Source organism: Arvicola amphibius, chromosome 4 (genome assembly GCF_903992535.2).
Source record: "Arvicola amphibius chromosome 4, mArvAmp1.2, whole genome shotgun sequence".
Taxonomy (NCBI): Eukaryota; Metazoa; Chordata; class Mammalia; order Rodentia; family Cricetidae; genus Arvicola; species Arvicola amphibius.
The window spans coordinates 34,538,107-34,550,620 of NC_052050.1; the positions used below are offsets into that span (position 1 = coordinate 34,538,107).

The window sequence follows — 12,514 nt, forward strand, 5'->3', positions numbered from 1 at the left end:
TCTTATGCAGGTGCTGAGAGCTGCAGAACAAGCTCATCTTTGGGCAGAGCTGGTGTTCCTGTATGACAAGTATGAAGAATATGATAATGCCATAATCACCATGATGAATCATCCCACCGATGCATGGAAGGAAGGACAGTTCAAGGATATCATTACCAAGGTATGTACCCTCGGGTATAGCTGTGGAAGGAGAAGGCTCATTGGGGGAGCAACTGACTTTTAATGCATGGATTTCTCCTACTTTAGGTGGCCAATGTGGAACTCTACTACAGAGCAATCCAGTTCTACTTAGAATTCAAGCCTCTGTTGTTAAATGACTTGCTCATGGTGCTGTCTCCACGGTTGGATCACACTCGTGCAGTCAATTATTTCAGCAAGGTAACCATTTTAAACTGAACTTCATAGTGAAGATTTTGCCGTGCTTGGATAACAGTTGTCCTAGACCTTCTACAACATGGCTACCTTTCTAACAAACTTTATCTTAAAGGTTAAACAGCTACCACTGGTGAAACCATATTTGCGCTCCGTCCAGAACCACAACAACAAGTCTGTAAATGAATCACTGAACAACCTCTTTATTACGGAAGAAGATTACCAGGTAAAACCTATGAATTCTTGTAATTACTTAAGACGTCAGGTCCTGATTAGGCTTAAAGTTGGCTTTAAACAGGTTCTGTAGCAAAAGCTCCTGTTATCTTTACGTTTATAAAAGAACAGACACGTGGGTGCCTAGGTTCTTTCAGTTAGTCCTTAAAACTTACTTGCTCTTAAGTGGACTTAACTGATTATTACTTTTCTTGCATAATATCTTAGTATTTGTCTTTTAAGGTAATTGCCTTTTTTAGTTTCACTTATTCTTGACCGACTGGAACTTGCCTGGTAGACCAGGCTTGCCTCAGATTCAGGCATCTGGCTCACCATGATTTTCCTTTAGGCTCAGAGCCAAATCTGTAAGGGTGAATATCATGTTAAATTATATGAATAGTTTCCTGACAGCATAAGTTCTTGTCCATATTACATATTCCTTGTGAGTTCCATAGCTATTCAAGTTAGTATCGATACTGGAAACCTTGGAGAAAATTGTGCCTTTAGAAAATTGTACAGTGCATTTGAGGATTTTATTTATTGTTTTAGAAGTAGATGAAGAAAGTTCACACCTGAACATAGGCTACAACTTTTGTAGTTTGATGCTTGACTCTATGTTGCTATATTCCATGCTATCCACTAATTGCCTACATCAAAATGAATTGTGCAAAATAAATGTTAAACTGAAAGCCTTTAGTTGACTTTTGAATGACTTTGTCTCATCTCTTAAGGCTCTGCGAACATCAATAGATGCTTATGACAACTTTGACAATATCTCACTTGCTCAGCGTTTGGAAAAACACGAACTCATTGAATTCAGAAGAATTGCTGCTTATCTCTTCAAAGGCAACAATCGCTGGAAACAGAGCGTAGAGCTGTGCAAGAAAGACAGCCTTTACAAGGTTGATAAAGTGGGGGGGGGGGGTTTCTGGACAAGTGATGTGATCGAGCTGTTAGTTCCATGGGTACGAGAATTGGTAGTGTGATTCCCTTTTGTGAATGTGGTCTTTAAGTGAGTGGTTTGTGGTTTTTGGTGGGTTTTTTTTTTCTTTTTCTTTTAGGACTGGTTTAAGTCAGCATATTTGGGTTAACCTCTGCCCTTCATTGTTTCCTCTGAATAGGATGCAATGCAGTATGCCTCTGAATCTAAAGATACAGAATTGGCTGAAGAACTTCTACAGTGGTTTTTGCAGGAAGAAAAAAGAGAGTGCTTCGGGGCTTGTCTCTTTACCTGTTATGATCTCTTAAGGCCAGACGTCGTCCTGGAAACTGCATGGAGGCACAATATCATGGATTTCGCCATGCCCTATTTCATCCAGGTTATGAAGGAATATTTGACCAAGGTAATGATGGTCAGAAGTATATTCAGAACTAATAATTTTACTGCTACATGCATATTTTTTATTCTTTTTCTCAAGTAGAAATTATTGATCATAAAATGTTCTTATTACATGGAATTTTTCTTAAGAGATAACAGATGCCATGACTAGGAAGGGAACTCAAACTTGTCATTGTTTGCCCTCTATATTCTTAAAGAGAATAGCACTTTTTGTTTTAATGTTTGAAATCTTTTAAAATAGCATTTTAAAATTAACTCCTATAAAACCCAGATTTCCATGTATACTTGTATAGATTACCTTTGTTTGGTTCCTGACTTCATGTCTTTACCTGTTTCCCATGGGAAAGCTGCATCGTATAAACAGCCTGCTAATAATCATCACAGATTTTTTGATAATCAGATACCCAATTTTAAAAAACCATAGGTAATTTGCAGTTAACTATGTTTCCTAAATACACATTAAATAAACTGAAGATACAGCCACTTTATAAAATTTACTGTTCATTTTAGCATCTCCTTTTGATGTTAGAATAGTTTTTGCTTGCCCTGAGTTACTAGATATGCGTAGACAATGTAAATGATTTTGAAAGATCGATTTTGTTAGAGCAAATCAAGCTTAAAATTGAAGTCTCACTTCTGATCTCTTCAGCGTGTCTGAATACAAGCGGGGAAACACTACTAACGCCCTCAGTATAGAGAGATTTTCCTTAGGGGATCACACATCTCATGTTGCACCTAGATTTTTTTTTAAGGAGTAATATTTTATATGTAAGTTCAGTGTGATTAAACAGTTACCACAGCTTAGCCATAGGGGAGATGAGCTTCTTTTCTTATGCATAATACCACCTTTTGAGACCTGGCTGCTGTTAACCTAAGTGCTGTCCATTACTAGCCATTAAACTGCTTCCTTTCACACTGACTTAGCATAAATACTTCTGCAGTGAGCTTTGAAGTTAAAGGTTCTCAATTTTGCTTCCGTTTGCCCTTCACTTCCACTTGGCGCCTACCTTTTTTAGTGGGTACATGTTTCTCCCTTGAACCTTTGTTGCTGATTCTACCTTTTTATGCTCAATATGGAATTTGATTTTTTTTCTAAGCTGCACCTTCTGAATTCCTTTGCAGGTTGATGCAATAAAGGAAAAGGTGAAAGTTGATTCTTTTCCATCTTTAAGTCTGGAGGACTAAGTCTAAGGAATTTGCATGATTTTTTTCCTTCCTTTTCTACACTGCTGCTGCTGCTTTCCCCCCAATAAATTTTCACTAAGCCTCTGCAAGTCCCTTGAAACATAACTATAATAGAGCTGTAGGACATTAGTAGATGTTTGCTACTAATCGGCTAATAGGCTTTAGGAAGGGCAGGAGGCTAATCAGTAGTTGGTTCACAGTCTCTCTTTAATGTATTATTAAAACTGAGCGTGGTGAGTTTCAATATTAATTCCAAACTATCAGGGTATCTGGACTGTAGTAGGACTCTCTTAATATTTGAAATAAATTGAAACATCTTCTTTTTTATTTTGTGAGCTTGCCTGACAGTTGTTGAATTTATATCTGTATGTACATGCCCTAAGAGGCTTTTGGAGTTCTGTGGGGATTTTTTTGTTTGTTTGTTTTCTGGGGTTTTTGTGGTATTGAAGGACTGTGATCCAGTTTCTGATCTCTTGATTCTTACTAATTTTTTTTGCTGAAAGTAGATACAAGAGATACTAGCTGCTTCAGAAGAGACTTTCCTCATGTTTCTCCAGGTGTCCAGTTCTCATGGTGCTAGTCCATTTTTAAGAGGAACCAAAATCTTTTCAATCATGAGAGAGCCAAGCTTGCTGTAACTGTTGCTAAGCAACATGGATTGTTAATATTAATAACAAGGCAATATTAACACATATCTGTAAGAAGGCATTCCTTAGAAACTACCTAAAACTTGCTGTCTTGTTGATTAGTTGGCTCAATATCCAAGAATGCCAAATTTAGGCACCATTTGGTTGCTGCTTTCTTCACTGGCTTGTCTCCATCCCAGTATAAACAAAATAAACTTTAAAACTTAAGCCTGGTGTAAAATTATGGATAGGGAGTGGTGGGGAAGTAAAGGAGTGTTAAATTTAAATGAACTTGGGTGGATCCAATGCTTTGGGATTCTGTTCATCAGACTGGAGTCACCACTGGAACTTAGGGCAAACCTGAGTAAAATGCATTGTGTGTGAGACCCTTCAGCAGCTAGTAAGCAAGGCAGTTAGAAAGCGTGTGTGTGAAAAATGGGTAATTGAACTGTAGTGTTATGCGTTGTTTTAAATCAAGCATGTACAAGTCATTGCAATTACATCATACTACTCCGAAACATAGAGCATTGCTGTGGGCTGTGTGTGTTTCTCGAGAGCCTGTATGGCACCAGTCATCTTCAGATCTCACTTCTCGCTTCAGTACTTTTGCCTTTTTTTCATGCACACATACACCAAAATAACTGACTGCATGTTGACTTTACTCTGCAGCATATTGCAGTCTTTGTGGAAAAGCCTTTTGCATTTTAGTAGATTTCCAATATTACCAATGGAACTGATTTCAGTGACATAATTATGTTTAATTTTTCTTCAATCTGAAGATCAGAAACTTTTGTTACAGCTCTTAACAAAAGCTTATGTTCATAAAAACCTCCGATTTTTCTTTTTGTGCAATCTAAATTGGGCTAATTAAATAAAAATTGGATGTTCCTGTGCCAGAGGCTGTCTCATTATATAAACATCAACATTTTTGCTTATGTTGGTGTTTCTCCTCTGGGATTTGTGTTTTTCCTCCTCCCTCCCTGCCTAGGTCAATGACTGGGCAATTGGATAATGCTGGCTCTTTTAATCTCCCATGGTGTTTCTCTAGCAGACCTGTGTTCAACATTTAATCAGACATTAACTTTTATATGTGTCTGTTTACTTAAGTTTTTTTTTTTTCCTTGAAAGTCTGGAGATGTATTATGCAGTGCTGGGTTTTTTGGTTTAATTTTTCCTCTTTATCTTAGAAATTATTTATATGCAGGCATCCATGTTCCCTGTATAGCTTTTGTAGACTAGCCTCACATATTAGCTAGGTTAGCAAACCCCAAATGATCTTGATGGCATAGCTGTTCTTAAATTGTACAGATGAATAATTTGTCTTGTAAATTCGGATGCCAAATAATGGGTACTTCACATAATCTTTACATTCCATAGTAGTCTTTAATTTGATAGTAGGATAATTTGTAACATGATTATAGTATAGGCTATAAAATAAGAAAATAGTATATGAAAGCAAACCACCACCACATGCTGACTTAAACAAGTTCTAAAAGTAAAAAACAAAACAAAAACAAAAACAAAAAAAAAACTGACTTAAAGACCACATTCACAAAAGGGATGCACAGTGAAACTCTTTCTCCTCCCCTGCAAAAAAATCCCACAAACCTTGAAACAAAACAAAGCAAACCCATTTTCCTAGGATAGACAAACTACTGAAGCTTACTTCTTAGAAGTCCTTTAACAAGACTGGGTTAGACCCAGATTGCTTTTAACATGCAGCAATTAGAGTGAGTCTAAACCATTGTCTTGAGCTGTGTCAGCTGGGACAGGCACTTGCTGTCAAGCCTGACTGATGCTTGATTCTGTCCCTAGGACCCACATGGTAGAATGAGAAAACTGACTTCTGCAAGTTGCCCTACACCCTCTTCATGCACACCATGCACCTCTTCATGCACACCCTGCACCTCTTCATGCACACCATGCACCCTCTTCATGCACACCATGCACCCTCTTCATGCACACCCTGCACCTCTTCATGCACACCCTGCACCTCTTCATGCACACCATGGCCCTGTTTGTCATCCCCTATCCTCAAACAAGTACATGTAATTTTTACAATTACAAAAAATACTGCCCTAACCTTCTGTGCCTGTGTGTATACTCAAAGATGCTATTTTAAATTTCCAGTAGAACATGGGGTCTGCTTTAGCATTTTAAAAAGATCTAGTTTTCACAACTGTTTCACGGATCTACATGTCTGCTCGTGTGCCTCCTCCACCTCACCTCTCCACATTGTCTCTTGGGAGAACATATGAGGTTCCTCTCTACACTCACAATCTTACCACACTTTTGGCCTTAAAAACAGTACATAGAACACTGAGATTTGAAATTTAGTTGTAGAGAAAAACTGGTTCAGATGCCAACTTTTAAACATAGTTTGAAATATAATTATAGGCTAGTGTAAAGGCAATAGAAGTATGTGGTACAGAGGATTCTGTAATGCCAGAATCCTGTTATTTTTCTCAGTGTGTGTCCCAGACTTACAGAATGAAATTATGTTAGCTCCACAGAGAACTTCCAGCTTCTTTCAGCCTCATTTTCTAGAGAAGGAAATCCAATGGATGAAAAAGTGGTTTGCGAAGCCATCTAGCTGGGTAATAGCCATCCGGCCCTTCAGTCATACACTGAGACTGATACTATCTGATATTGCCTGCTTTGATTAGCTAGTATACAGAAGCCATTTATTTCTTTGGCTTCATTAAAAGAGCCAGATCAGACAATCCTAGTTACTTCTTAAAAACATGTACCATTAATCATTTTGTCTCAGATAACTAAGGAAAATGGTATTATACAGTCAGATTGAAATTTGGAGCTCCTTGAGACTGCTCAGCCTGTAAAATATAAGCCTCAGCAGTAGCTATGCACAGTTGGCAGAGCAGCGTATCCTGCTCAAGTACTTAATCTAGCCATTAGACTCAGTTCACTTTTTTGCAAACCTATTCCCTTGGGGAAGGAAGTCTTGATGGTTCGTGAGTTCTTATTCCCTCTGATAGTGTGTACACTTCCTTCTCACTTCCTCCCTTGCTCAGGCTGCATCCCAGCATGTCCAGTCTTAGCCTGGTGTGAGCTCTTATGCATTTATAAACCCCTCCTGCCTGAGGGGTTTTAACGACAGTGCTGAAAACCACCCTTACTGAAGTATGAATATTGCCATTGAATTTGATGGGGTCTGAGAATGTTCTTGCCAGTCTGTTTTATTTTGACATAATTTAACATACTAAGGCTTTTCCACTCTCTGCCATAAACCTAAGTTTGTAATGCTTTTGAGGTTCTAACTAACATGATTTCTTTTTCTCTAGGTGGATAAATTAGATGCTTCAGAGTCATTGAGAAAAGAAGAAGAACAAGCTACAGAGACACAGCCCATCGTTTATGGTAATCTGTCTCTTTTTTTTCTTAAATGTAGCAAGCTGAGTTAAGGAATAGTCCTCCCAACTATTAGTATTTTCTCCTGAGGACCATTTAAAACTCTTTGATGTTTTCCACTCTAATAATCTTCTGTGCATAGAATATCTCAAAAATAGTCATTAAAGATGGTCTAGGTTGCTGGGCAGTGGTGGCGCACGCCTTTAATCCCAGCAATCGGGAGGCAGATGCAGGTGGATCTCTGTGAGTTTGAAGCCAGCCTGGTCTACAAGAGCTAGTTGCAGGACAGGCTCCAAAGCTACACAGAAACCCTGTCTTGGAAAAAAAAAAAAAAAAAAAAAAAAAAATCTGTTGCCAGATTGATGACTGATCTATTTGTTTCTCTAAGTCAGTAAGAAAGAAACAACAATGAATTCTGTTTTTAGAAAAACCAATATGCCATGGATGTCTTTGCATAAAGACTCCATCCTCACTTTAAATCTATCTAGGACAGAGAATGGGGGTTGAGTTTCCACTTGAGAACTTTCCAGAGAGGTAGAACGTCCAAACCCTAAAGTATTTAAAGCAGTTGACTTCCTCTTCTACTAGCCTGTGTGGGTTACTTATTCTTTGTATTTCATATTTGGTAAACATTGGGTTTGAAGAGTATGATTAAAAGTTTTATAGCCAGATGTTTTTTAGAAGAAAGTATAAAATTATGACCATTTTTGTTTCAGACAACTAAGGAAAATGACAGTATAGGAATCTTTCTTATTATTATTACAGATAAACTGTTTGGAGGAATTTAGGAGACAGGGTAGTTTTGATGAAGGACTGGTTAGACCTAACATGTTAAATAAGATCTGACATCTTTGAAATAGGGAAAAATGATAGTTGTGATTATTTAGTAGGTGTCCACTGACTGGGCCTTCATGGTGTTTGAGTGAACTAGGGTTAGAATTTTCAAGGTAATCTAGGGGTGATTCTTTGGTAAGCCAGTTTCCAAAAAACCCCAAAACTCACTGAAGACAATTTTGGTTGTACCACAAGAAAGGAGGAGTCCATTGTGCTGGGAGAAAGATAGCTTCTGTTCTAGCGGGAGATGATCTGCAGGGCTAGGGAAGTATTGTGTTTCTCTCTCTAAAAGTTCCTTACGTGTCATGTTTTCTTTATGTGGTCAGCAACTATTTCAGCTTCATCAACAAGTATTTGATAGAAGGTATATACGTTCTCATGTTTTTCATGCCTAATGCATTGCATATCTAGTGCATATTTGAATGTGTTTTTTCTATTGCTGTCTCTAAATTAGCGCTGGATTCTTTGCTAGAACCATATTAGGTTTCATTACCATTCAGATGTTTAGAATCAGAGATTTTAAATTAACAACTTGTAAAGTTTTCCTGTGCTAAAATTTTAGTTACTGTCACTAAATGTAATGTGTATTATGTAATAGGCTTGTTGGCAGATGTATGGCCTGGTAAATGTCAAATGTGCATGTGTTACTGCTTTAAATATAGGATGTTGTGGCCCTCAGTCCTGCACAGTTGGCTTTTTTTTTTTTTTTTTTTAGGCAGGAACCTTCTCAGGGTGAGACTATTCCAAACCGGGACAGTTGAAAGTGCCCCCTACAACTTAGTCAGTGAATTGTGATTGCGCTGCTGGAGTGGGAAAGATTATAGTGCTAAACCTAGGTGCTAACAGATTCTCCTCCTCTGTGTCACTTTTAGGTCAGCCCCAGCTGATGCTAACAGCAGGACCCAGTGTGGCAGTCCCTCCCCAGGCACCTTTTGGTTATGGTTACACTGCACCACCATATGGGCAGCCACAGCCTGGCTTTGGGTACAGCATGTAAGATGGAAGCTGATCCTGTAGTCTCCTATTTTCATACTGAAGCATCGTCTACCCACTTCTCAGTTTATAAACGGGGAAACAGGCAACGTGTTCTCGTAACCTTTATTTCATGAAGGACTACTTTTTTGTTTCTAACTATAGACTTGGATCGCCTATGTTAAAACCTTATTTTCACATTCCGCATCATTAGAACTTCTTTTCAAAGGGGAATAGTATTCATGTGGGCTTTTTTTCTCCCCCTCATTCTTTGAAGAACTGCTTACTATTCAATCTCTTGTGAAGAACCTGATTTGCACTCTGTAGTGTTTAAAGAAACAAAGGAACTCTAATACTGAATCTCTTAAATTTAGTGTATGTAAACAGCTTTCAATATGTATTGTCTAAATGCATTTAAATCTCTTTTATTCAAAGAAAAGCTAAAGTGAAAATACTGGTATGTGACCATGCAAGACTGTCAATGCCAACAAAGACAACACTAATTAGCATATGCTACATTGGATCACAACGCTCTCCAAATTATTTGAAAAATGCATACAGACAACTTGCCTGATGATTTTTAAATGAGCATAAAAGGCCCTTTAACCTATGCAGGTTTCCCCATTGCGCATATAGAAAATGCTAGTGTGTTTTGCTCACTTCATGTGTAACAGGTGCCCTCATGTTGTGCTGTATCCTGTGCTTTTTCTGTGGGACCATTCCATTCAGGAACAAAGAGCACCATGATTCCACACGTGTGTATTTACTAACCCTTCCCTGAGGTTTGTGTATGTTGGATATTGTGGTGTTTTAGATCACTGAGTGTACAGAAGAGAGAATTCAAACAAAATATTGTTGTTCTTCAGTTTTGTTTGTGGAATTTGAAATTACTCCAATTTAAAATAAATTACTGGACTGTGGAAATAACATGTAGAACTGCAGTTTTAATTAAATACATCTCACACCAGAAGAACAGACGTTTCCATGGTTTTATACTGGATGCTGCAGGAGCATTACAGGGTGTCATAGAGGGAATTATGGAGAAAGTTATGCATTGTGTCATTTACATGCGTATAGTTGAGAAAGTTTATGCTTTAGTCTTAAAAGCAGTTTTTAAATTAGGCTACTTGTCATGTTTCCAGCATTTTAATGAAGTGGCACTTCAAGGTTTTAAGCATTTTCACCTAACTAAATCATGTTACATTAACTTGAAATAAAAGTGTATTTTTAAAAGTAGTTAGCATGACATTTCTTATCATGAGCTTAAAGGGTACCAAATTTAAATATTTGCCATGGTTAAAAATATTAAATTTATTTCATTATGACTTAATTCTCTACCTTAGTGCCTAGCTTATGTTGCTCTGTAACACTCAGGCAAATTATCTGAGCTTCACAGTTTTTTTTTTTTTTCTTAGAAAAACTTAAAACACACCCCCCCAGGGAGTTAGTATTAACGTGAAAACCATTTGTTCGGGCCAGAGCTACACGGTGTTCACAGATCTCTATCTGCCTTTCATCATAAAGAGTCAAGAGATATATAAGTCAGCTTGTTAACTTTTCCTGTACTTGTGGAATGATTCTGTCTTTCCCCTTCTTGAATAGAAGCAATTTGAAATATCATATTTATTATATGTAAGGGTGATTTGCCTATATGTATGTCTGTGTGCCATGTGCATAGTGCCCTCAGAAGCCAGAAGAGGAGCTCAGATCCCCCGAGACAGGAGTTAAGTTACCCTGTGGATGCTGGGAATTGAATCTGGGTCCTTTGGAAGAGCAGTCATTGCCCTTAAAAACTGAGCCATTCTCCAGCCCTACTCTGTTTTCTTAATTGTTTTATTGAGGATATTTTTCCCCAACAGATTCGCTGTTCTAATCATGTAGTGTTATCCTGTGATGCCACATTGCCACTTAAACCGTCCATATTGGGCAACACTTAAAACAAACCTTGGTAATGTGCCAGCCAGTCAGCAGGCTGCTGACTTTCTTATCAGTATACCAAGTGCTTTTCAGAATTACTGGGCAAATTATTTTATGTGTATGGGTGTTTTGCCTTCCTCTATGTTCATGCACCATATCGGTGCCTCATGATCAAGACCAGCAGAGGGCACTGGATCCCTTGGAACTGGAGTTACATATAGATGGTTGTGAGTCGCCATGTGGGTGCTTGGAATTGAACCAGGCTCTATTGCTCTACATTGCTCTTCATCGTTGTACCTTCTCTCTAGCCTACTGGTTTGTTGATTCAGGGTCTCCATATCTAGTCCATGCTGGCCTTCCTTGAACTTGAGATCCTTTTTTTCTAAGCCTCCTGCCTGTGGGGATTATAAGTATACACCACCTGTCAGGTTATCTTCAAATCATAGTGCCCATCCAAGGATTGGGCTGGGGTGAAAGTTGGTAATAAACTATTTTAAACAAGGTATCTTCATTAACATTCTTTTATCACTGGGGTAGGTTCTAGACTAAGAAACTGAAAACTGTACTAAACAGTTAAGTGTTGCTGGAACTAAGAAATGGGAAGACTAATGAGAAATTCTGTGACAAGCTCTCTGATTTTGTGATATATAAAAATAGCCACTACATAAACAAACTCTGAGTGTTGGTGCCCATTGAGGCCACAAAAGGGTGCTGGATCCTCTATTACGAGCCAGAAACCAAACATGGGTTCTCTTCAAGATTTTAACTGCAGAGCCACCTTCCTAACTTCGTTTCAGTTCTTATAAAAGTAAAAATGTTCCATGAAACTGAGTTCACAAATAAGTGACACTATATACTAGCCTTTTAGACAACCAGACATGAACACGAGTAGTCGTGGGTAAAAAATGATTTTAATAATTTTTATTGAGAATTTCATACATGTTTTCAATTTACTATGATCCTAACATCCCCACTTTCTCCCAAGTCAGTGCTTATGTGCAATTGCATGTTAGACCATCTACTGAAGCATGGGCAACCTACCAGGACTCCTGAAGACTCCCTTGTCCTGCATTCTGCAGTTCTCAAAGCCCCTCCCCTACGTATGCTAGGGAAAAGTACTGCTCTTTTTAACTGCTTCTTCAGGACAAGTGAAACTACTATAAACGCGGGACCATGCAAGCTATAATGACTACTCATTCAAATAGCCCATCAGTGGGCACACTAGATAGAGAAAAGACAGTATCTTCCATTCAAGTTAATGTACAGTCACATAAAGACTCCTTGGGCTCTGTAGAGTATGCCTTGAGGGCTGTTTGGTAAGAGTGTATGAAATACACATCAAGAACAGGTGAACAGACACTGTGATTTGTTACCAGAATTAACAATTTTCACTGTTACAGGTCCTTGAATCAGCTACCCCAGACATCCTGCTGGGAATGCAGTCTGTCAGTGTGGAGTCATGCTGTAGTGCAGCAGTCTCATAAATTACCTGAGTCATAACCGTGTATTTTAAGTGAGTTCAACTCAGTTACATGCGATTGCATCACTTGACTCCTGTATAAACATTCTGTTTAGAAACTGTTGCTATTGTGGCATCAGTGTTAACTACTCCTGAGCCGTCTATGCTTCTGCATGATAAAAATGCGCCAAGCCTTATAACTTGGAAACTGCCTACAGTTTAATCATT

At 38.3% G+C, this 12,514-nt stretch overlaps 1 protein-coding gene across 1 annotated transcript in view; it reads left to right on the forward strand.

The window, feature by feature from the left end:
- Positions 1-9,837, forward strand: part of Cltc (clathrin heavy chain) — a 62,504-nt gene extending 52,667 nt beyond the window's left edge. Inside the window, exons 26-32 of the mRNA XM_038325064.2 lie at positions 11-160; positions 247-378; positions 488-598; positions 1,317-1,487; positions 1,707-1,928; positions 7,038-7,113; positions 8,811-9,837. Of these exons, the coding sequence (XP_038180992.1) occupies positions 11-160; positions 247-378; positions 488-598; positions 1,317-1,487; positions 1,707-1,928; positions 7,038-7,113; positions 8,811-8,935 (987 nt within the window). The 3' untranslated portion in view covers positions 8,936-9,837. The remainder of the gene's footprint in view (positions 1-10; positions 161-246; positions 379-487; positions 599-1,316; positions 1,488-1,706; positions 1,929-7,037; positions 7,114-8,810) is intronic.
- Positions 9,838-12,514: the final 2,677 nt, after the last annotated feature.